General features: G+C 42.2%; 1 protein-coding gene across 1 annotated transcript in view; it reads right to left on the bottom strand.

Annotated features, from left to right (window-relative positions):
* Window positions 1-26,705, bottom strand: part of FAF1 (Fas associated factor 1) — a 559,433-nt gene that overhangs the window by 357,482 nt on the left and 175,246 nt on the right. The window contains exon 7 of the mRNA XM_033916532.1: window positions 12,643-12,748. Within this exon, the coding sequence (XP_033772423.1) occupies window positions 12,643-12,748 (106 nt within the window). The remainder of the gene's footprint in view (window positions 1-12,642; window positions 12,749-26,705) is intronic.

Below are 26,705 nucleotides of genomic sequence, written 5' to 3'. Positions count from 1 at the left end.
TGACCATCATGAATCCAAGAGCTTTCTGGATTCTTCAACCTTCTTATTTACAGGAGATCAAGAGAAAGGGGCGGGGGGGGGTCTCCCACATTCTCATCTCTACATCCTTTAGGATTTGGGGCTAGATTCACAAAGCAAACCGATCGTGTACCGATCGGTTTGCGACCCCTTTACTATCAAATATCCATCCGGCCTGATTCACTTACCTCTCCTGCGATCCTGCTTCGAATCCATGCATTCGAATTTGGTGAAACACATGCAAAGTAGGCTGGGACGCGATTCACAACACCAAATTTCCGATCTGGCTAGGCTGGCCGATCACCTGAAGAAGCGACTGCTGGGGAAAAACATTTTTCAGACTGGAAGCCCTGCTCTCTGCCTTGCAATCTCTCCAGCCTGTTCGCCCCAAATGCTACCCTGCTCTGCCTCGATCTTCCCTAAATCTCTCCTGCCGCATCGCTGTTCTCCTGCCCTTCCCTGAAGCTCTCCTACCGCATTGCCGTTCTCCTGCTCTTCACCACCCAGCGAGCCCGTGGTTTAACCCGCGGGTTTAAAGCGGGTTAAAACCACAGGCTCGCAGAGCTTAAAACTAACAAAAAAATGTTTTCAAGTTTAAAAAAAAAAAAAAAAAAAGGTCGCGTCTCAGATGATCTGCGCATGCGCGGGGATCGTTATAGAGCGATCCATGCAGGCAGATGGTGGTGTTCCTCCAATCGCCCCCATCTGCATATTTTTCATTCCTGAATTCATCAGACCTGCCCAGATCCGACCCGATCGGGCAGGTTAGTGAATCCCAGCCTTTGTTAGCAGGCTTTTTTGTCTCTGCCACAAATCCCTCTCAGACACAGGATGCAATGCTGAAACAACATGGAAAAGCTTAGACTGAGGATGTCCCATGTGGCTGCAGCAGGCAAGCGCAGCGAGTCGACCAAAAAGCTTCTAGAAAAAGTTGCTGGGTATTGCTTCCTGCGATGGGCCGGACCATCTCAGTCTAAACTTTTCTATGGAGTTGATTTTACAGTCCTACTTGCCCTCAGAGAACACTTTCCAGTAAGCAAATTCCAAGTTCATATAAAATGATATAACTTTTGTGATCAGATACCAAGACTATTAACTGGAAGAGATAGCTAAAAGCAAAATCAGGCAATCTGCCGGCTAAGTTGTACTTTTCTAGTCAACAAATCCTGATGCACAACTGTAAATCAATGTTCTTAATGAAAGATTCGACTGTTTAGAACGGTGGTCTCCGACCTTTTTCATGGAAAAAGGGCCACAATGTGGACACAAGAAAGCTCTGAAGACCACCAAAAGATTTCAAGCTTATACATTTAAGCGTATACTAGTTAAACGCATCATTGAAAATTCAGTTTTTTCATCATGCATTCTTCCATGTTTTAGCAGAACTTTGGTATGGTTTCCTCAATTCTCTGAACGCAAGTGTTTCTTGGTTTCTCTAGCTTTTCCATACCACTACAGTACATCATGCATCTAAATATGTGCATACGGCAGACACCGTAGATCCTACCTATCCGTGCCCGGCCTACAGCAATCCATTTTTCAAATATTTAATGTACTATCCGAATGACCAAGGTTGAAAATGAATTTGTAGGACTTGAGGAAAATTTGAGCCAAGTGTCCGAGGACTCCATGGAGGGCTTTGGGGCCGCACATTAAAGACCATTGGTTTAGAAGGTTTAATGTGGGAAAACAGTTACAACAGAATACAGGCAGTCCCCGAGTTACAGACAAGTATGACTCATACTTATTAATGCGGTTGTGGCTTCATTTGATTTCACTGAGCAATATTTCCAGTGGCATAGACTCCTATACTTCTGTAGCAGATTCAGGAATGATGCATGGCCACATTAAGATCAGTGTGTGGTTGTGCCTGCTGTACCTTAGAGGGAACACTGGTAGGGACAGTCGGCCCTTTTGTCAGCTGAGAGCAGAGTTAAGCAGCAAGAATCTTAAAATCTACAGGTTCTGAGTTACATACAAATCTGACTTAAGAACAGCTTTAAAAACATAACTCGTTCTTAACCCGGGGACTGCCTGTATAGGAATAATCAAGCCATTGTGACATCACTGCTGAGGTTGGTTCTTAGGTATTGGTGGAATGAGGCATTATGACATCACAATATGAGCTCTGGAATGTTGCTACTCCTTGGGATCTTGCCAGGCACTGTGACCTGGGTTAGTCACCGTTGGGAAACAGGTTACTGGACTTGAGGGAACACTGGTAGGGACAGTTGACCTTTTTGTCAGCTCAGAGCAGAGGGAAGCAGCAAGAATCTTAAAATCTTCAAGGTCTGAGTTACATACAAATCCGACTTAAGAACAGCTTTAAAAACGTAACTCGTTCTTAACTCGGATCTGCCTGTAACTAAATCATGGAGTTCTACTGGCTGTTCCATAGATTGCTTTACTTATCGCCTAAAGGAAAACTGAAGCTTTAGAAAATATGTAGTATTTTCATTTAATCCTTGTAAAATGCATTTATTTGATGAGTAAGAAAGCTTTTGTTTAAATGAAGATACTGTAATGATAAAAAATAAAGGGCCCCTTTTATCAAACCGCGGTAGAGCTTTTTTACTGCAAGCCGGTGAGGTAAATGCTCCAATTCTCATTCAATTCCTATTCACCTCACTGGCCTGCGGCAAAAATTTCTACCATGGTTTGATAAAAGGAGCCCAGAAATAAAATATTATTTAGAATAACTTGATATACTGCTAATCACACAATTTGGAGCAATTTCTGTGGTTGTATGGTTTCTTATTAGTTATGAAATTCTTTTCTTTATTTTAATTTGGTGTATATTGTCTTGATTTATTTTGTTTTGAAAAAAGGCAATTTTAGCAAATTTTAATAAAAAAATAATAAAAGCCCAAGGAAGGGTAGAGTGAACAGGAAAAGAAGAAGAAACAAAGAAAAGTGAGGAATAAGTACCCCCTCCCTTTTTACAAAACCGCAAAAGCGGATTTTAGCGCAGGCCAGTGCACTGAATGCTCCACACAGGACCAGACGCGTATAGGAACTCTATGAGCGTCAGAGCATTCAGCACTGGACGGTGCTAAAAACCACTTTTGCGGTTTGGTAAAAGGGAGGGTAGGGGGAGTAAACAGCAAACCTGGCTAGGCAACTTCATTGACAGATTCAGGTTAACCTACGGCGCCTTTCGGAAAGAAATCAAGACCTCTCTGTTCAATAGATTTAATTCCTAGTCAGAAAACACCCCCCTTTTTTTTTAAAGCTATTACTCTTCATGCTGATACTACGCATCTTCACTAACAGTATTCTGTTTTCACTGTCTTTTCAGTCTCTTCTTCACCATTTGTATTCTGTAATTCGCTGGCCATCCAGCCCCTTTTCATGTAACATGTTAAGATTATATTGTAACCCACTAATATCTTTTTCTTGCCAAATTGTACACTATAATCACTGACTGCTCAGTGACATCTGCTCTATTTGTACACTGTAATTCGCTGATTGTACAGCTCTCTTCACTGTGAACCGCCTAGAAGTCGCAAGATTATGGCGGTATAGAAAAAATAAAGTTATTATTATTATTAAAATAGTAAAGGTGTGGTAAATATTCATGAAAACAACCAGGTTTTGGAGAGGGGGGTTGAATGATGGATATGAGGATTCATAAGCTTGACACTTGCTCTATTAAAAAGTACAGTACAGTGGTGCCTCGCACAGCGAACGCCTCGCACAGCGAACGCTGCGCACAACGAACTTTATGTCTTGATTCGTACAACGGACTTCGTTTCACACAACGAAGTCCGGGGTTCCTGCGGGGTTGGATCGCAGCGGGGTTGGTCGAGCCGCGAGGGTAGTCTCCTTCTCCTTACCTGCCCTGTCGCAGCACACAGCCGAACGGAAATCTTCCCGATGTCAGCGCTGACGTCGGAGGGAGGGCTTAAGCAAAGCCCTCCCTTCCTCCGACGTCAGCGCTGACATCAGGAAGACTTCCGTTCGGCTGTGTGCGGCTGCGGCAGGGCAGGTAGGAAGAAGGCAATGGCGAACGAAAGAGGGGGGAGGGGGCGGTCCGCCCCGAAGAATGTGCACAGCTGGTCAGGTCCCCCGATCGACCGACAACAGGCCCGGCCGACAAACCTCCCTGCCCTGTAGCCGCGAATCTAAATTACCTCTTACAGCAGCTTCAATAATCCAGCTGCTGTAAGAAGGTAATTTAGATTCGCGGCTACAGGACAGGGAGATTTGTCCGACCGGGCCTGTTCTGTTGTCGGTCGGGTGCAAAAGCGCCACAAAGGTGGAGGCAGGGAGGGAGGAAAGGTGGAGTGGAGAAGAAAAGACGCTTAAGGGGGGAGAAGGCCGCTGAAAGCACATGTTGGAGCAGGGGATGAGAGGGAGGGAGAGAAGGGGAAATATTGGACAAGGGCAGAAGGGATGCTAAATCATAGGGTGACAGGCAGAGAGAACAACAGGAAAAAGAGTGGAAGCAATCTTGAACCCTGAGGGTGAGGGCAGAGAGAGGTGGTGAGATGATTGATCATGGGGAGAGGGACAAAAGGGAATAGAGATGGGATAGGAAGATAGTGGAAGTAAAAGGACAGGGAGATGTATGTTTTTAGATGTATCTAAATAAAAATAATAACAAAAAATTTATCTTTTTTATGTCATCTTAGCATATTTTATGCTGCAGAACGAATTATTTTTTTTTACATGTATTCCTATGGGAAAACGCGTTTCACATAACGAACGTTTCACATAACAAACTTGCTCCTGGAACCAATTAAGTTCGTTGTGTGAGGCACCACTGTATTTACTTTTTTAAATAGTCGTCACCATTCGCCACACATTTCTGCTGACAACGGACACGTTTTTGAAAGCCATTGTGAAATAACTGCACATCTTGTCTTCTCAACCAGTTGCTGAGTCCTTTTCCAACTCTTTATTGACGTCACACAGATGCTGCCAAAGATATTCCTTCAATTTGGGAAAAAGATGGAAATTGCAAGGCTAAGTCTGGACTATGTGATGGTCAGGTTAAGGCTGTGAGACCCATCTTTGCATCTGCCTCTGTGGTTTCATGCTGGGTGAGGCCTATTTGTTTTACTGAGGTCTAGTCTTGTCACGTTGCACCAAATTTTCTTCTTGTGCTTCGGAACTCTTTTCAACTATTCTTTCAGTTTTCTGGTTTGCAAAGCAACACTCTGTGTGATCTTCTGACCGTCCACTGTTCTCGTGGGCGAGTCATCCATTGCTCTCGCAGTTCATCCACTTTGTTTTTGATCACACAAATCAGCACTTCCCAGTCCACAATCTTTATATTTTCTAGCCCAGCAATGCACAGTACTGACATCACAATCATCGCCATAAACGACATGTACACGGTGGTGAATTTCAATTGGAGGGACTCCTTCAACAGTCAGAAATTCCATTGTAGCATGTTCTTTAAATCACACTGACGAGCGTGCTTCCACTTCACAGGCAATAGCAAAATGGCTTCTCACAGACACTTCCCGCCAACTGAGGGGAAGGAAGAGATTTGAAAGAGTAAGTGAAAATGTGTGCTCTGTTGACAAATTATGGAGGTGGAGGTATCACTTTTCATTAATCAAAAATTTAAATGAATTAAAAATTAGACCCAAATAAATGCATTTTAGGACAGTGCCTTCATTCTTTGTGTGGCAATGACAGGCAGATTTCTCTGGAAGTAAAAATGTTAAGCAGTGACTTAAGCTTAGTTAGTAAAGAAATTCAATGCCCAAACATATTTAAATGAGATTGGATCCTAAAAATATGGGAAAACCTGAGATTTTATAAGAATACAGTCTTCTAAGCATCACTTCGGCTGAGTTTCAGGTCTTCAGGTTACAAAACTGATAAGCCTCTTTAATATATTAGATGTAAATCATTTGTACAGAAGGCTACAGGCTATATAGTTATTCACAGCATCTTGAAATGATAAACTTGCTATTGGACGAGTTATTGGCCTAATTCCTTGAAGACTATTGTAATACCCTGAAGGTGGGTACACACACATATGATAAATATGGTTTTAAAAAGACATGTGTAATAGAAAACTACAACTGTATTTCCAGTGGGAGGGTGTGATAAAGGAATGAATTTCTCTCTCACAGGCGAGAACAAAACAACCCAATCGACACAAATCGTGTCTGCAGGAAGGGGGAGAAATCAACAGCATCTCAGTTAAAACTACATTATAGGAAGAAATAACCAAATGGATATTTATTGCTGTCAAGTAACGGAATTACTAAAGTATCCATCATCGAACCAGAAGACCTTGGAGAGACAGTTGCATTGAAAAGCGACACGCAATGGAACATTTATGGAATTTTAAATATTTCTTTGAATAATTGATGTGGTCATTTTGAATCCATGTGCATAGGCTACCTAGTGTGAGTGGATTGCATTAGCACTGCTTAAACATTTCAACTTGTCAGTATGGCAGACTCGATTTCTGAAATATTTGCAGAATTTCCCCCTCGAAACAGTAATAATGGCAAAATAAATATGTGCCACTATTTTATAATCACTGAACATTAATGAATATTTTATATCTTTTTAAATCGCTGTGTTTAATTTAAAAGGGTGAAATTAAGTCTCCCTTCCTGCAACGTGCCAATTATCAGTAAATCAAACAATAACTTGGCCATTATACTCCTTTCTGTTTATATATGAGAAGTTAATTTGAAAACATGAAGCAGTATGTTTGGATAATACATGAGCTAATAGTAGTTCTGGCTGCCCCCTGGTGGCCATGAACCATAATCTCATGCACACACCTTCAGAACCCAGTGTAATAAACCATATTCAGTCATACTGATGCCAATGTAAAAAAAGAAAGGCAGGAAGTATCAGGGGTCTCAGAGGGGGAAAAGTGATATACTGTAGACTTCATATCCCCCTCCTGGCCTTCCCTAAGTGTCTCAAGGGAAAGGGACTGGATATGCCACCTTTCTGCGGTTAAAATCAAAGTGGTTTACGTATTATATACAGGAACTTATTATTTTTTTCCTGGAGCAACAAAGGGTTAAGTGACTTGCCCAGAGTCACAAGGAGCTGCAGTGGGAATTGAATTCAGTTCCCCCTGGGTTCTCAAGCCACCGCACTAACCACTGGGCTACTCTTCCGTTTAAACACAGCTGAGAGGACACTGAACAAGGCAGTGTGTTAAGGTGACAAAACTCACTATGTCAAAATGAGACCTCAAAGGTATGCGAGGCTGACTGGTTAAAAATCACAGGGTCTCATACAGTTACAGAAGAGGAAAGATACATTAGACCAGTGGTCTCAAACTCGCGGCCCGGGGGCCACATGTGGCCCGCCAGGCACTATTTTGAGGCCCTTGGTATGTTTATCATAATCACAAAAGTAAAATAAAACAGTTTCTTGATCATACGTTTCTTTAGCTATAAATTACAATATTATTATTAAGACTTAGCCAAAAGAAACATTTATAAATTACAAAGAGTTTTACCTCATGCAAAATTGTCATTAAGACGTTAACTATTTTTTCTGAGGCCCTCCAAGAACCTACAAATCCAAAATGTGGCCCTGCAAAGAGTCCGAGTTTGAGACCATTGCATTAGACTGAAGGATGCTTCTATCACAAGCTGGCATCACTGGGCAATATCTTCCTCAAGTCTGCTGCCAGCTCCTAAGAGTCATCCTGAACTCTGCACACTATTCCACAGGGCTGCACCACTGACAGCTTCTTTAAGCTGTATTATTTATTTATTATACTTAATTACTCGCCTCATCAAAATATATTCATAAGTGAGAGAAAATAAAAACAGAGCCCACGTTACAAAATTAAAAACAATAAAACCCAACTTTCACTTTGCTCATAAAATAAAAAAAGACCCAACACATCATTCCTCTGTATAATTCCATCAAAAAACAAAAATGTGCTCACCCAATTGCTCAGGCTATATGAATTTTTCTTCTGAGTCCAAGCAGAGCACAGCGCAAGTGGCCAAAAAGTCCTCAGAAAACTAAAATCATGCTTTTTATTTTTAATAAAATTGTTTAAATTCTATACATTTTGATATTCTAGGTTTACGATGATATCAATGGTGACGGGACAAAAACGTCACCTAAAAAGTTACTTTTAAAGAGCTACGACGGGACAAGTGCGCCGCCTAAAAAGTTACTTTTAAAGAGCTACGACGGGGTGGGGGGGGGGTGAGGGGTGCAACCCCCCACATTATAGAGAAAACTTAATTTTTTCCTAAAAAAAAAAAAAAAGTCAGGAAAAAGTTAAGTTTACTCTATAATGGAGGGTTCCAACCCCCCAACCCAACCCTCCTCCCCCAACAGCTGCGTGAAGAGTATGAAGTAAACTGGGGGGTTCCCCACTCACACCCCGCGTCGGAGCTCTTTAAAAGTCACTTTTGAGGCGGCGCGCTGATTTGTCTGCACTGCAATGTCGGCGCACCGAAGTCCCACGCGCGAATGACTATGAACCGATATCAATTACTATTAACCCTGCAACAGCAGTAGTCAGTGTTTCAACAAATGTACAGATGGGATCCCTGGGCAGTGAGCATCAACTGAAAAGGACATATTCAAATTACTGAATGGTTCGTTATTCTATGCTAACATTCTGTAAGACACAGCAGTGTTTACATTTACCCGTTAAGGTGCGCAATGTGTTTTCGCATGCGCTTACCGCTAACGCGTCTATGGACTAACATGCATGCGTTAGCGTTTAGCGCGTGGTTAGCGCAGGCTAAAACGCTTAGCACACCTTGGTAAAAGGAGCCCTTAGTCTACACCAGGGTAGATAAAAATTCAATGATTTAAAAATAAAATTAAAAAATTGGAATTTTCAAAATAAAAATACTTTTGTGAAGAAAAATCTGACTAAAAGATAGTTTTCTATTTAAGATACATTAAAGACCAAAAGTTATTTATCATGAGTTAAGGATTAACTTTTAATTATGTAGCATGAGGCAGTATATTCATGCAATGTTTACATTTTTGGGTAAATTAATTCCATTCATCCATTCATAATGTCATGGGCATGATTTAAATCAAATCCACCCTGATCTACACATTATGGAATGCATAGCAAACACACAGCAAACATGGGTGTTTAGGCCTGGGTTTCAAGTTTCTTAGATGAACAGTCAAATACACATATCTGTATCTAGCCTAGTGGTTTACCCATGATCGCTAAATGCACAGTGAGTTTTGTGCATCCGGGCCTCAGTGGAATAGAAAGAGTAGATGTGAATAGCCTGTTTACTCTTTCCATAAATACTAGGACTAGGGGAGGCATGCGATGAAGTAATAGATTTAAAACAGACTGGAGAAAATATTTCTTCACACAACATGTAATTAAACTCTGGAATTCGTTTCTGAAGAATGTGGTGAAATCAGTTAGCTTAGCAGGGTTTAAAAAAAGGTTTGGATAATTTCCTAAAAGAGAAGTCTACAGGTCATTATGGAAATCCATTGCTTATTCCTAGGATAATAATAAAAATAATAACAATAATTTATATACCGCAGGACCGTGAAGTTCTATGTGGTTTACAATGATTAGAAATGTTACAGGTTGAATGGAATAAACAAAGTACAGACTTAGTGATTGATAGTTCTAGAGATCGTTTGTTGAGGACTAAGATTGTACAGGTTGGTTTCCTAAGTATTTCAGGAATAGATGTGTTTTTAGGCGTTTCCTGAATTCCCCATAGGTAGTAGGCACGAGCAATTGTTCAAGGTCTTTATCCCATGATGCTGCTTGATGTGTGAAAATCTGTTTTACTACATGGGATCTAGCTAGGTACTTGGGACTTGGGTTGGCCACTGTTGGAAACAGGATGCTGGACTTGATGGACCTTTGGTCTGTCACAACATGGTAATTCTTAAGTTCTTATGTATTCTTGCATATTGGCAGGTAAAGTTTGAGATAATTTCTTGTAGTTTTGTGTTATGTGACCATGGTCCAGGGGGGCAATATACCAGTAGTATACCCATGTTGCAGGGATATATATCAGATTTATCATCTTCTTATTTACACACCATATATTCTAGATCAAGGAGGATTGAAGAGTCTGTTGATGTGATTTGGAAGAAACTTTTGTAGACTAGTGCGAGACCACCTCCAAGTTTGTTCATTCTGGGTATACGTATAACCCTTATTATCTTGGTGAGCATACATGGGGAAGTTCAGGGAAAGTGTTTATTAACAACCTGAAAAACTGAAGGTGGACAAAGCAATGGGACCAGATGGGATCCAGCCCAGGATACTGAGGGAGCTCAGAGAGGTTCTGGCGGGTCCTATTAAAGATTTGCTCAACAAATCTTTGGAGACAGGAATGGTTCCTGAGGATTGGAGAAGAACGGATGTGGTCCCTATTCACAAAAGTGGTCGCAGAGATGAAGCAGGAAACTACAGGCCGATAAGCCTCACTTCAGTTATTGGAAAAATAATGGAAGCGTTGCTGAAAGAAAGGATAGTGAAATTCCTAGAATCTAATGGGTTACAGGATCCGAGACAACATGGCTTTACTAAAGATAAATTGTACCAAACAAATATGATTGAATTTTTTTGATTGGATAACCAGAGAATTGGATCAAGGACATATGCTAGATGTAATTTACTTAGATTTCAGCAAAGCCTCTGACACGGTTCCTCAAAGAAGGCTCTTAAACAAACTTGACGGGCTGAAGTTAGGACCCTAAGTGGTGAACTGGATGAGAAACTGGTTGAGGGACAGACGCCAGAGGGTGGTAGTTAATGGAATTCGCTCGGAGTAAGGAAAGGTGAGTAGTGGAGTACCTCAAGGATTGGTGCTAAGGCTGATCCTGTTCAATATGTTTGTGAGCGACATTGCCGAAGGGTTAGAAGGAAAATGGTCTAATATCTGGCAACTATGCAAAGAAGTGCAGAGTAATGCATCTGGGGATTAGAAATTGGAAGGAGCCGTATGTGCTGTGAGGTGAGAGGCTGATATGCACGGATGAGGAGAGAGACCTTGGAGTGATAGTGTTCGAAGATCTAAAGGCAAAGAAACAGTGCGACAAGGTAGTGGCTGTTGCCAGAAGGATGCTAGGCTGTATAGAGAGAGGTGTAACCAGTAGAAGTTCACATAGAATTTTTCTTTTTTCAACCATCTTTATTTTCTCTTCTTTATTAATTTCCAGGTACTTTAGTTAGATTGTGAGCCTTCGGGACAGTAAGGGAATTTTTTAAGTACCTTCTTACTTCTCATTTATAATCTTAATGTATATTTTCTTCAAACCGCTTAGAACCTAACGGATGTAGCGGTATATAATAAATAAATTACATTACATTGTTCTCAGTTTGGATTTCAGTTGCTTTTGTGAACTGCACAAAAAAACTGCGCAAAGAAGCACACCTTTGGCTTGCACCTTAGGCACGTAGCAGGAGCATTGGTGGGGTGGAGTAACTCTTATTCACTCAAAAACAAGCCCCACACGGACAAACGATACATACACCCAGCAAAACTACAAGGCCTTACTTACAACCCACAACATTCACACTCCCCAAAGAGAAAGGGAAAAAGGAAAAAGAAAAGAAGTGGCGAAAAAGGCCTCAGTTCAGCTTCATCTGGCCTTTTTCTCCGTTTCTTTCCTTTTTCCCTTTCTCTTTGGGGAGTGTGAATGTTGTGGGTTGTAAGTAAGGCCTTGTAGTGTTGCCGGGTGTGTGTATCGTTCGTCCATGTGGGGCTTGTTTTTGAGTGAATAAGGGATATATTCGGGCCCTAATCCTTGAGTATTTATTTCTAGTGGAGTAACTCTCCCATGCCAGCCCAACTCACTCCCCTTCTCTGCCGATGCTGGATCCCAGTGGGGCAGCTCCTGGTGGCAGTGGAGCTGCCCTGTATTTAGGTTTGGTACCTTCGGCATCCTGTTAATGGTGGCACATAACAGGGGAGTTGGGGCAGATCGACTCTGTACCGCCGGCCTGACTCACTCCCCTCCTCTGCCAATTCTGGATCTTAGTGGGGCAGCTCCTGGTGGCAATGGAGCTGCCCCGTGTGGTACGAGGCTGCTCAGATACGAGATGAACAAATATTCCCAGTTCTGATGGTGGGAGAGATGGAGAGACCTTCCATCACCAAAAGGGTACAATGACAATACTATCCTTTCCTACTAGTATTTATTATTTCTGTAGCACTAAAAGGCATACGCAGTGCTATACATTTCCAACAATGTTTCTTCATAGTCTTTACTTGAAAGAAATTACCATTCAAAACTTCAGGTCCTCTGAAAACTAAAGCAACCCGGGTGTTTAAAGAGCTACAAGAAGACGACAAATCAAAAGAAAGTTTTGTTTTTTTTTTAGCTCTCCCATTGATGGATGGCATAGAGTCACTTCCGTATACATCCAGTTATCTGAAATAAAACTGGAAAATTCAAAGAAACATAAAGCAATCCTATTCTATTGAAAACACTTTCAAATCCTAAAATATGATTGATCCTACCGACAAATTCAATATACATATAAATATTTCTAGGTCAAATGATTCAGTTTATCAACAATAAATCTTTACTGCTCCCGTTAATGAAACATTGCGAGTATCTAAGCAGAAGAGCTAAGCTCCCTGCGTCAGGGTCACCATTAGCTCTAATGAGCTCCCTTTACTCTTCAGCTGTGAGATGTGTCACATAACTCACCTCCTGAATGGTACTACTTCCTGAGAAGTTCAGACTGTACTCCCGCTGGACTTCTCGATGGGTGATGATCAGCATGAAGTTTTGATTTAATAACTCCTGCAGGGCACTGAAAGGGTTGAAAGAAAAACAAGAGAATCAGGGCTGAACGTGTTCTAGCCTGCATCACAGCTAGCTTCAGAAGCCCCAGGAGTACGCCAACCTCCATGTAGGCAAGCCCAGACAGACTGGAGCATCCTCCTTAGCTGGAAAGGCAGAGAGGCTTGCTGTCACTAACAGAGGGGAGCTAACTGCTTAACCCCTTGTCTACAAAAGGTGCTTACAGCTCCCAAACGTGAAAACAAACAGAGCCATATGATGGATCACCGACATATTCACCCGGTTACCCACATCAAAATAAAAACACAGAATCAAAGCATATATTAATAGTAACATTTCAGGCATTTGTTCTGAATATGATTAGATTGGTTTTGTTTCCTTGATCACCTCTCTCTTCTCGGGCTGGAGATCACAGATTGATTTGCCATCTTTTGCAATCTTTACAACTAGCTTTTCCTTGCCAGGGAGTTCAATTTTGGTCTTCTTTACCAATTGAAATAAGGATTGAACCTATGTATCTTTCTGGAAAAGACTGAAGACTTATTTATTTCAGAAGCTGAATCTGTAACTTTGACTGAATGATTCCTGTAGATCTATTTTAATTGCTAATCAGCTTTGATCCTAATTATTAATAATAATAATAACTTTATTTTTCTATACCGCCATAGTCAGTCGACTTCTAGGCGGTTCACATCGAAAGAAGGCTGGACATTCAGCGAATTACAAATGCATGACCATTAGGAGTCGGTGGGCCATAAGTACCCAATCGCTCAAACCCCTGAATTTCATTTCTGATACAGTTAGGTTTGTCTTGATACCAGCTGAACTCAGTTAAAAAAAAGAAAAGAATCAGTACATGGGCCAACAGCAATCCAGTTGGCATTACCAACTGGATCACTATAAATTATTTGTGACCATATAACATCTAACAAACATCAAGAAACTCTGCATAGGTTGATTATAGACAGTGTGCCTCAAACGCAGGCAACTTCTTTTAGAATTTCTGTTATCTAACAATGTTCAACATGCAAAGAAAGCACGGTGGATGCTCTGAAGAACCTCATAACAGAGATGGCAGGGCCAAAAACTATGGGAAAGCAGAGAGCATCTTTCAGGGAACTGAAAATCAAGGAGGAAGATTTTCTTAATTTGCTATAAGGGAGCCCTAAAATGCAATATACATTCTCTTCAGGTTGTCTAAAGTCAGGTAATACTAATTCTATATTGGCAATTACACACATAGGGGGAAATTCTGTATAGGATGCCAGTCTCAGCCGCCACCTAAGAAGTGGCTGAAAATCGCAGACTGGAGTCCGATACAGAATCGCGTCTACCATAATGGACAGACGCCTAAACCTGCCTAAGCACCCCAATTCTCTAATCGATACCCATGCCGGTTTGAAAATCACGGAAAGGAAATCTCCCTGCTACGATCAGCTGAGCAGCCGCAGCAAGGAACTCCTCCCCAGCCCCCCCCCCCCGTGAAGTCAGCCGGCAGAAGGGATACCCACTCCCTCCTGCCAGAACCGCAGATGCCTCCTCCCCCTGACAAATCCCTCCCAGTCCCTCCTGCCGCCACGTGGCCTCCCAGAAGTTCCTCCCACTTGGTGACACCCCCCAGCCAGAGGCCCCCCTTCAGTACACCCACAGGTACTCTCCCTAACTGGTACACCCCCTGCCCCCAAGGCATCCCCAGCCCCCTCACACTCCTCCCCATATCAGGGAGGGGCCTAAGGATCTGATTGGCCCATGGGAGGGGCCTTAAATATCTGGCCAATTGGAGTCTTAGGCCACTCGTACTACATCCCAGGATGCACTAGGAAGGAGGCCTAAGACTCCAGTTGGCACAGGTGCCTATCAGAGCTTTAGACCCCTCCCGGTGCATCGTGAAGGGGAAGGCCTGCCATTTTGGAGTTGCGGGCCTATCGGCTGGAGGGTATTTCCCTCCAGCTGGACTTTTATCTTTAAAGATACAGGGGGGGGTTACAATTAGGGTGGGTGTTATGAGGATTTACAGGTGGGAGGGGTCTGGGGGGGTAGTTCCGGAGGGGGTGGCGGCAGGAGGGAGTGGGCATCCCTCCTGCCGCAGACTTTCATGGGGGGGTTTCAGGGATGGCAGCAGGAGGGAGTGGGCTTCCCTTCTGCTTTGCCGACTTCACGGTGGAGGTGGTTCCCCACCATGGCCGCTCAGTTGATTGCAGCAGGAAGATTTCCCTGTTGCAATCAGCTCAGCGGCCGCATCTATCTGAAATGTAGGCCAGCATTTTGCTGGCCTACATTTCAAGCATCTATCACAGCCCTAGGGAGACACATAGGTCCACTTAAACTCGCCCAAGGCCACTTCTGGATAAAACCACACCTATGCTCAGCCTTGGATGAGCTTAAATGGCCCTAGGTGTCTCCCTAGGGCCGTGATAGATGCCTGAAATGTAGGCCGGCAAAATGATGGCCTACATTTCAAATAGATGCAGCCGCTGAGCTGATCACTGGTTAGACAAAGGTAGGACCCCTACCGCTGCATACAATCGGGACACAGTTTCTAGAATTTGTCCTCCAATTTTCATTATAGAATACTAGAATAAGTCCTCAGATATGTGCCCAACTTTAAGGCCCACCAGGCCTAAATCCCTGCACCTAACTTATGCGCACATCAGGCACATTGTATAACAGTGGGCCTAAGTTTTACGAATGCCCATGCCCCTTCTCCAGGCCAAGCACTCTTCAAATTTGCACTCTAGAACTGGCACAAACTTGTTCTAGAATTGCATTTTCCAAGTTGTGCGTGCAACTTAATTATGTCAATTCTAAGGTGTTAAATGCCGATTAAAGACCTACCTTGGATGCCACTTACTGACTCATCTAGCCTTTCCTAAACATAAAATGTTATTTCACATATAGGAATAAGAATAGTCTTGCTGGGTCAGACCAATCTTCCATCTAGCCCAGTATCCTGTTTCCACAGTGGCCAATTCAGATCACAAAAACCCAAATAGTAGCAACATTCTATGCTACTGATCCAAGGCTTCCCCCATATCTGTCTCAATAGCAGACTATGAATTTTTCCTCCAGGAACTTGTCCAAATCTTTTTTTAAACCCATCTATGTTAACCTGTTACCACATCCTCTGGCGACATGTTCCAGTCCTTAACTATTCTCCGACTGAAAAAATATTTCTTCCTGTTGGTTTTAAAAGTACTTCCCTGTAACTTCGAGTGTCCGCTAGACTTATTTTTGGTAAGAGTAAAAAACTGATTCACTTTTACCCATTCTACACCACTCGGGATTTTGCAGACTTTGATCCTACCTCCCCTCATTTACTACATGAAATGAACATCTGGGTTACCATTTACCAAACTGGACAAACCCCTGGATAAAACAGATGCTCAGATTTTAAAATTGTGATTAAGATGGCTTAGCAGTGATCAGTTATTTTTGATTACATAAGCTGGCTGAGAGGTTTTTCCAAGACCGATGAGAGAAACTGGAACCTGTAAAGAAAGATTTTGGAGCTTTAACTGCTCTTGAATATCTGCTGGGTTTCTGAAGTCCTTTTTTTCTTGTCTTACTATTATCAACAGTTGGCTTATTCATTCTTTCTAGGGTAGACCTTTGTGTTATATTCGTAGTGATTAGAGCCAGGAATGATGCCCAGTGTTCAATTTATACAAAACCACAGAGGTCCTAATGCATCCAAAGAGGGTTGCTACTATTTGGATTTTTGCCAGGTACTTGTGACCTGGTTTGGGCACTGTAGAAACAGGATACTGAGCTAAAACGACCATTAGTCTCACCCAGTATGGCTAATCTTATGTTTTCATATAATTCAAGTGCCCCTAAACTTGATTTGCATCCGTGCTTAATCATTTTATTTTAATCTAGGTTCACACCAAATCTGTATTACTGATCACAGATAGATTACAAAAATGCCATATAACAGAAACTAGAATTGTCATCTTTGCCTAAACCCCTAAATGTCAGTCCCATAAATTCTCACCCTTTGAATGCTTAAGCTACTGGAGTGCAAGAATAAAAGAAGGGATTTGCCACTTGGAAATCTTCTGTACTTCTTGGTCCATCTAGTCTACCTCATCCCTGCGAGCCCTGTTCAACCTTCATTTATCTCCCGAGGTCTATGAAAACCAAATTGGTTCTCTCTTACTAGTTTAGGACTCAATATAGGTGCCCAAAGAAAATGTACTCCGAGAGGAAATTCTATAATACTGCATGCAAAGCCTAGAAATGCCCCTGATGCACCCACGTCCATGCACCCTTTTCAAATCCAATCAGGTTTCTAATAATAATAAACTTTATTTTTCTATACCGCCATAGTCAGACGACTTCTAGGCGGTTCACAATGTGCATTACATTAGTGATTTCTATTCCGCCATTACCTTGCGGTTCAAGGCGGATTACATCCAAACTAAAACAAAATTACATTCAAAATCTGAAGGAATAGAATAAGCGATGACCATAGAATTTTTAAGGTAATATATGTTGGGTAAAGAGTTATCAAAGGGAAGTGGAGGTCTTTAGGAGATAAGAATAGGGTGAAATTATGGGTAAGAAGGCTGGACAATCAGCGAATTACAGAAAGCATGAAGAATAAATGTTATGTGAGAAATAGGAGTTACCTGGGAGATTAAATTACAGTTAGCAGTGGGGAAATGACATAGTGAAAGAGGGTCGTCTGTTCAGTCAATGAATTTGTCAAACTGAGTGGTTTTAATTGATTTTTGGAATGATTTGTAGGTCTGTTTGGGTTCATTTCACTTCTTTGAGTTTTACCCAGTATTCTTTTCTGGGTTCCCCTTCTTGTATTTCTTGTACACCACCTCTTTCACCTTTATTTTTTCAACTACCTGTTGGTACAGAATGACACTGGGACAAATTTGTCCCCATCCTCATGGGATCTCAATATCTCTGTCCTGGTCCCATGAGCAATCCTAAATATATTACATTACATTACATTAGAGATTTCTATTCCGCCATTACCTTGCGGTTCAAGGCGGATTACAAAAGATATATAGATACAGACATAAAAGAGTTCCGCAAAGAAATAAAAACATTACTGTTCAAAAAATATCTCCCATCACTCTAACCACCACCCAATGAGCTCCCAATCAACGACTTCGGAAATACCCACCTATATCATCTTTTATCTGTGATCTAGAATGTACTGTAATTTCTTCTACACTACACCCGATTCAACCGATCGAGTTGACATGTATTACCTCTGTAAAATGCATTATCTTCTGTTATATGTAATATCTTCGGTAATAAGTATTATCTTCTGTGAAATTGTAGTATTATAACTCATTACCGTTCCTGTAACTTACTCTTATCCTGAAATGTAACTCTACTGGAATGTCCCAGATATTTTCTATATTGTAATCCGCCTAGAACCGCAAGGCACAGGCGGAATAGAAATCCCTAATGTAATGTAATGTAAATGGGGGTTACAATGGAAGAACAATTGTCATTTCTAGAGTTGTTAAGAGTAAGTGGAGTTAGGCCTGTTTCAGGAATTTCTTGAAGAGTATAGTTTTTATTTCTTTTCTGAAAATCTTGTAGTCTGGGGTGGTTAACAGTAGGTTGGAGATTTGGTTGTCTAGTTTTGCGGCTCGAGTGGCTAGGAGGCCATCGTATTGTTTTGTCCGTTTTACTTCTTTGATCGGTGGAGGTGTGAATGGGGAGTGCGTTTTTCTAGGTCTGGTTGAGGTTGCTTGGATGATGCCTTAAGTCACAATTTTAAAATATCCCTTTGAGAGCGCAGCTTTTAATTCTCTAGCTCCTAATATCATGTCCAAATGTGGGGCCTGCCCCATGAGGATGGAAATCACACCAAGGCCACTTAGACACATACAACAGAAAAGAGGGATTGCTGAAATAGTTAATAAATGATTAAGTGTTTGAGACTTGCAGAAATGGGGTAGGAACAGCTCGCGGGGACGGGGAAAATTTGTTTTCGTGTCATTCTCTAGTTAGAGGTTATGCTAGTAAAAAAAAAAAAAAAGATGAACCTGATACTATGAGGACATTAATGTACAATATAGTCACAGTAGCACCAAAAGCCACCAGTCCACTCCACTACAATATCACGTTTTTAAGTACATTTTCAGTGCACAATAATAACAATTTATATACCGCAGGACCGTGAAGTTCTATGCAGTGTACAATGATTAAAGATGTTACAGATTGAGTGGAATAAACAAAGTACAGACTTAGTGATTAACAGTAGAGAATGACACGGTGACAAAATTCATCACCGTTCCCGTCCCCGCGGATAACCGCGGGAAATAATCCCATGTCATTTTCTAGTGTCTATTTCAACCTTGGTCCTTCTACACCAGCATTCTTCAAAGCAAAGCTTGCGGGTCAGTGGTTGTGGCCATTCATACTCTGATTCTTATGTGAGCCAAGGATAATGAAGCCATTGTGACATCACTGATGTGATTGGCTCTTAGGCACTGGTGGAATGAGGCATTATGACATCACAATATCTGCTCTGGATACCAGAGACTGTCATTCTGTAGTGTCTGTTTCAACCTCAGTCCTTCTATACCAGCATTCTTCAAAGCAAAGCTTGCGGGTCAGTGGTTGTGGCCATTCATACTCTGATTCTTATGTGAGCCAAGGATAATGAAGCCATTGTGACATCACTGATGTGATTGGCTCTTAGGCACTGGTGGAATGAGGCATTATGACATCACAATATCTGCTCTGGATACCAGAGACTGTCATTCTGTAGTGTCTGTTTCAACCTCAGTCCTTCTACACCAGCATTCTTCAAAGCAAAGCTTGCGGGTCAGTGGTTGTGGCCATTCATACTCTGATTCTTATGTGAGCCAAGGATAATGAAACCATTGTGACATCACTGATGTGATTGGCTCTTAGGCACTGGTGGAATGAGGCATTATGACATCACAATATCTGCTCTGGATACCAGAGACTGTCATTCTGTAGTGTCTATTTCAACCTCAGTCCTTCTACACCAGCATTCTTCAAAGCAAAGCTTGCGGGTCAGTGGTTGTGGCCATTCATACTCTGATTCTTATGTGAGCTAAGGATAATGAAGCCATTGTGACATCACTGATGTGATTGGCTCTTAGGCACTGGTGGAATGAGGCATTATGACATCACAATATCTGCTCTGGATACCAGAGACTGTCATTCTGTAGTGTCTGTTTCAACCTCAGTCCTTCTACACCAGCATTCTTCAAAGCAAAGCTTGTGGCCATTCATACTCTGATTCTTGCCATTGTGACATCACTGATGTGATTGGCTCTTAGGCAATAGTGGAATGAGGCATTATGACATCACAATATCTGCTCTGGATACCAGAGACTGTCATTCTGTAGTGTCTGTTTCAACCTCAGTCCTTCTACACCAGCATTCTTCAAAGCAAAGCTTGCGGGTCAGTGGTTGTGGCCATTCATACTCTGATTCTTCCCTCTCTCTTTAAAGAATGACATGAAGAAGGTTTCCTGTGGTTATCCGCGGGGACGGGAACGGTGATGAATTTTGTCACCGTGTCATTCTCTAATCCTGGGCACCATGATGACCTGATGCCTAAGATTTGGTGACCTTAGAACAAGGGATCCATGTTACAGCAAATTTCATCAAAATATCCCTCTGCATGTGTTCTGAAGTCAGACTCATTTGGACATCTTCCCTGCTGTTATAAGCGAGGTACACACCAACACAACCTGGATGACAGTTTGAAGCTTCGTTTGCCTCTCCACTTCCACGATCCACAGAACCATCATTTATTAACAGTGCTTTTAACAGGGTCACAGACACAATAAAGCCTAGTATAAATTCTATTCTTTTTTCTATCGGTAAGCAGTGGTGCGACATGGTCAAATTTTGATTGGTAGTATATAATAATAATTTTATTCTTATATACAGTGTTCCCCCAGTCATTCGCAGTTCGCTGTTCACGGTCCCAGTCATTCGCGGATTTTACGACTGCAAATGACCGGGCAGGAGAGAGCAGCCGGAGCGCCGGCGAGTGAAGGAAATCACTCATGGTATGCTCCGATCGCCTCTTCCTGCACTAAAGTCGGGTCTCACCAATCAGGAGCTGCGTGTCAAAACAGTGACGGTCGGAGCATACCGCGAGTGATTTCCTTCACTCGCTGGTGCTCCGGCTGCCCTCTCCTGCCTCTCCGGCTGCCCTCTCCTATCTTCCCCGTTAAAAAACGTATTCACGGTTTTTCGGCATTCGCGGGGGTTCCAGGAACGGAACCCCCGCAAATACCGGGGGTGTACTGTACCGCTATACCAAAAAAGTTCTAGGCGGTTCACAACAAGGTGAGCTATTACATGGGATACAGATAAAATACAAATTAGAATAATGGACTTAAAGACAGAAAGCATTTACAATATAATGCAGAAAAGAAAACAGTTTAAAATTAGGGAAGCGTTGTTGACAGTTTAAAAAGAACTGTTAAATACCAGCCAGCCAATAAAATCCCGGCATTGCAGGGAAAAAGTAATACATAGAACAGATAAAATACATCAAGGTGAATATAAGGAACTTGATTGAGATTTGCAGCAGTGTTTTGTATCAGTTGGAGTTTTTTTCATTAAATAGAGGCCTCATTTGGAATATGGTATCCATTTTAGGAAGCAGTACCACCAAATGGATCTAGGCAAAGCAGTAGTAATAGTAGTCCAGTGTAGCTGGGCCTAAAGGATTTGGGAAAATTATGGGTTTAGCAAAATGACAAGATTCCCCTTTTTTTACTTTTTTAATTCCTGAGGATGCAGTACAAGAAACAAAAAGGACTATTTTATACCAAAAACTCAAAAGACAGACAAAATGTTATTAGCTTGTTTCCCCATTTGCAAAATCATTTTGATCTTTAGGGTATCGGGGGGGGGGGAGGGGTTATTATCAAGACATCTCAAGTACTGAATTAATAGTGATCCCATGTGGCAATTAAAATTTCCATTTTTAAGCCTTCACATTTATACCAGCTCCTGTCAACATGAGACCACATTTACTGTAATTACAGCTTATTGACATTAAAACAAAATAAGGAAATCAGTATGTAAATGTAATGTTTGTTGTTGCCACAGCAGCTGCACATGACAGATTAGGTTCAAATAGCAATCGCTTAGAAAATCTGACAAATATGCAAACGAGACACTGCTGGAAGAGCTCCGTCAGCAGATTCCAAAATCTTACGACCACCATTACTGATGCCATAAAGGAACCAAACTACTAATAATTAGAAACCACAGATTATATTATGCTTCATTAACGCTCACTACAGTTGTTAAAAGACACAGATATACCATGTCACTACATGTACTGTAGGAACTTGAAAACCATGTTTAACAAAGGATCGGCTCCTTGTTCGGAGAACTCCGTTCCTCAGATAAGCTGATCTTAGCTGTACCCTTCTCCTCCACTGCCAATTCCAGACTTTGGGCTAGATTCACTAATCCCCGAGTCTGTCTCCGATCAGTTCCCGATTGCATGCAGGCCGATGAATTCACAAAAGGCTTGCATGCAAATGGGGATGATCGTTGACACGCCCCCCCACCCATGGCCAGGATCGCTAGAGAGCGATCCTGGAGCATGCGCAGACCCTGACAGTAGTGACAGGAGAAGCAGCCTCCTATCACTGCAGACAGGGCTTCTGCCGGCTTCTTTTTTTTTTTTTACTTTTTTTTTTTTAATAGGCCACAAAATATCGGGCCTAAAAAAAAAAAAAAAAAGCCTCCTAACCAGCACTCCCTCCCCCCACCCCCCGCTCCGACTGGCATGGCACAACTCGACACCCACGTACTTAAAAATTGGGAGCAGGAGGGGTGCTCAGTCCCACTCTCCATAGGCCTCCCACCCCTGGCACGGCCCCGTCCTAACTAAAAGGTGGGAGCAAGAAGGGTGCTCAGTCCCTCCTGCTCCATAGGCCTCCCACCCCCCGACCGGACCGATTTGGCCCTCTATACCTCTAGGTTGGGAGCAGGAGGCGTGCTCAGTCCGTCCTGCTCCTCCCGACTCCAGTAACACATCTGCCTGGGCTTTAGGCTCTACCCTGGAGCATCATGTGATGCACAGGGAGGAGCCTAAAGCCCTGATTGTCTCAGGTGCCTCGGGATCCCATGGCCTTAGGCTCCTCCCTGTGCATCACATGATGCATCAGGGCCCAGGCAGATGCATCGCTGGAGTCGGGAGGAGTAAGAGGCCAGGCCGGGGGTGGGCCAGGCCAGGCCGTCGGGGGTGGGAGGAATACGGAGCAGGAGGGACTAAGCACTCCTCCTGCTCCCAACTTTCAGGTACGGACGGGGCTGGGCTGGGCCGAGGGGGGGGGGGTGAGTCACTTGCCAGTCAGGGGGTGACTCGGTTGGTGGCAGGAGGGAGTTGGCATCCCTCCTGACATATTTGCGCAGGTGGGGAGGGCAGTATCGGGTGGTGGCAGGAGGGAATGGGCTCCCCTCCTGCTATTTGTGGGTCGCCAGGAGGGGGGGGGGGGAATCACGTTTGTCGGGGGGCCCTCGGCCATTTTTTGACAGGTCTGCCTGTCTTTTCTTTTTCTTTTTATGGGGCAGATATTTTGCGTGTGCAACACACACAAAATATTTGTGTTATGGAGAAAAAAAATGAATAGAAAAGACAGGCAGACCTGTCAAAAAATGGCCTCCCCCTCCATTTCCCTGTGCAGCAGCAGCATTCCCTCCCCCTCCATTTCCCTGTGCAGCAGCAACAGCATTTCCCTCCCCCCACCCCACTTCCCTGTGCAGCAGCGTTTCTGGCCGGCTCCCTTACCCTCGCCAAAGTTATTTTTGAGTTTAAAGCTGCCGCCGCGGCTCCTCTCACGATCCGCGCTTGCGTCAGAAGCCTTCTCTATGATGTGACGTCAGAGAGGCTTCTGACGTAGGTGCGGCTTGTGAGAGGAGCCGTGGCGGCGGCTTTGAACTTAAAAATAACTTCGGCAAGGGTAAGGGAGCCGGCCAGACCGTGGGCTAAAGAACAGTATCTAGAGGGCCGCGAATTTGACACCGCTGTTAGACGGAGTGAGGGCGGGAGGGGGGGAGTCGCCTCCGTGCATCCCTGCTTAAAGTGCCTCCGCATGCGCAGAAGAAACCACCGCTGACTCCTTCTACTGCGCATGCGAGTTACAGAGCACGGATCACACAGATAGGAGTGCGCATGTGTGCTTAGGGCTTTATTATTAGTGATGATGATGATAGATCAGTGCCAGAAAGAGAAAGGAAATGAAGAAAAGTGGAGAAAGAAGGAATGGAAAGGAAAACCTGTAAAGTAGAAAAAGATTGGAACCAACTGAAAGGCGTATGCAGCGCTGTACATTTAACAATTTTTAACCTTTCAAATTCCTTTAGATCATTGTAATCTTATTAGTATGTTTATTTTCTTATTTTCTCCTCTATCTCTATTTTCTTTCTTTATTACTCTTCTAATTGTCATTTTTCCTGGTACTTTAGTTAGATTGTGAGCCTTCGGGACAGTAAGGGAATTTCTAAGTACCTATCTTACTTATAATTTTAATGCACCAATATATTCATTGTAACCCGTTCTGGGCTCTTTTGGGAGGACGGGCTAAAAAAATCGAATAAATAAATGAATAAATAAAATATTTAATAGATGATCCCTGATCAGAAGAGCTTAAATTCTAATATGGACAGACAGACAGGACATCTCAGAGTTGAACCCAATCAGGAGGTGATTTTAAACGCTATTTAGCCCAACATGAGCAGAGCTGGATTCATCGTTTAACTACCTTGTATCCCATGGGCTTAAACAAGAATATCGAGTGGCAACATTTTTACTAAGTTCTTTGTTTGTTTTCGTAAAAGCATTAGGGGTGGAGTCTCCGGTTTTGAATATGACGTCATTAATGGGTGGGGATAAAACAAACGCTGCCGCCATGTTTTACTGTTTGAGAATCTAAGGTAGACACGATCAAATTCGTAAGTAAACTATAGATGGTATGGCTGTGAAGTATATTTTTCTAATTAAAACATGCTATATCCTTTGTTTTTAGATGGCTTGATGCTGTATTGTTGGCCCTGACGCAGCGGAAAGAATTTAAATTCTGCGAAACGCTGGCCAGCGTCGGCATTGATACGGCAGAGAGAAGTAACAGCCATTTAAGAAATAAATTATAAGATAAGTAAAACTATCTATTTTCTCAAAGTTAGAGAGAGGTGCACTCTATATTATGTTTAATTGTTGCCGAAGAGTAACTATTGCAAAAATAATGAAAGTAAAGACACTAATGTGGTTATAAGTTAACACAGAAGTTGAATAATAAAAGTAATAGAGCTACACTTATGAAAATATTTTAAATAAAATCAAAAATAGATTCAGGTTTTTATGGCCCATGACTGGAGCTTGGAGCATTACAAAACGACGCAGAATTCCCTGGTCTGTGACAAGACTGTGCGTAGGCTCCTTTTCTGAGGCCTTTTCCTGAATAAAACCTAAATAAAAGAGATAAAAAGTTCTAAAAGAAAGTGGTTGTAGGGATATGCACTGATCTCATCAAGTGAGTTGGATTTTTTTGTTGGTATATTTTGTATAATAATCACTTGGGTTTAGTTTTTTGTATTTGCATACTTATGTTAATCCAGCCAGATATGTGGAAACCTATCGTTTTGCAATTTAGACAGCTTTAGGGTCACTCTGTGGGCTTCTCTGCTGTGAGCTGGTCTCAAAATGATCACAGTATTGCCTGCAAAATGTAACCCCCCCCCCTTCTTTTATGGTCCCTGGGTTATCAAAGGGAGACTCTACATGGGTCAGCTTTGGACAGTCCTTGAGCCCTTTAACAAATGACCCTAAAAGATAAAACTAATGCAAGCTTTCTATCCTCTGCTTTTCACACTCCTATGTATGACAGGATGAACACAGGAAAAATTCACAAAAAGTAGAATATGTGATAAAACAGAGATAACAGAATTACAATGTGTATATTTAAAATGAATGTAGCACGATAGAAATAGGTAGGATAAATGTAGATAAAGGGTAAATATAGTAATCTAAAATGCACATATAGGGAGAAGATAGCATGTAAATACTGTACATCAAGGATATGCAAATGTACCACACCAAGACGCCCCAAAGCACCACAACCAACAACAGAGCACTTTTGAAACTCATATACGGATAACCATCCAAATTCTGTACTAAAGCATAAGGACAAGACAACTATCCATCCCGGAGAATTAGATCTCACTGGGATGTTAGAATCTTCACGGATTGAGATTTCAGCGAGAGCCACTTTGTTAGTAACGTTTGTTTTCTTACAAGATAAAGAAGCTCTTCTTCGTCTTTACTACAGAACTGAGAATGTTGAATTTTACAATCACAAAATTGCAATTTTTCCTGATGTTTCAAAGTAGACGTAAAAAATTTCTGACATTTCGTCAGTCGGTTTTGGTTTTGGGAGCAACCTTTCAACTTAGGTTTCCTTGTAAATGTTGTATTACCTACCAAACAAATAAGTATATCTTTTATGATCCAGAGCAATTGCAATTTTTCTTGGAAGGTAAGGCTGCCATTAGGGCTCCTGACCCCTCTATAATTATAACTACTTAGGCCCTAATGTAATTAACCAAAGAACCCTGTATATTTGAGGCATATGTATATATGACCAAGTTTAGTTTTTCTTTAATTCAACTACCCTTGACTGTGTATGATTTCACTCTCCCCTAATGTGGACTATGATCATTGTACTGGAATTTATGTCTTGATAATAATTTCCTGAAAGTATTTTGTTGCCTGTATCAAAGTTTTCTCTTTTTGATCTTTGATGTGAAATGAATAAAATACAAATTCTGTACTAAAGCTCATATCACAGCTTATGTATTATAACACCATTATAGAAACTCATATGAACCGCTCTGTTAATGTCAGAAGCTTTCAGTAAATAATATACTTTACATCACAGCCTTTTCCTACTGGTTACTGCAAGGGTCCGTGGATTGGAAGG

Source organism: Geotrypetes seraphini, chromosome 12, assembly GCF_902459505.1.
Source record: "Geotrypetes seraphini chromosome 12, aGeoSer1.1, whole genome shotgun sequence".
NCBI lineage: Eukaryota > Metazoa > Chordata > Amphibia > Gymnophiona > Dermophiidae > Geotrypetes > Geotrypetes seraphini.
This window is presented reverse-complemented; position numbering and strand designations above follow the sequence as displayed.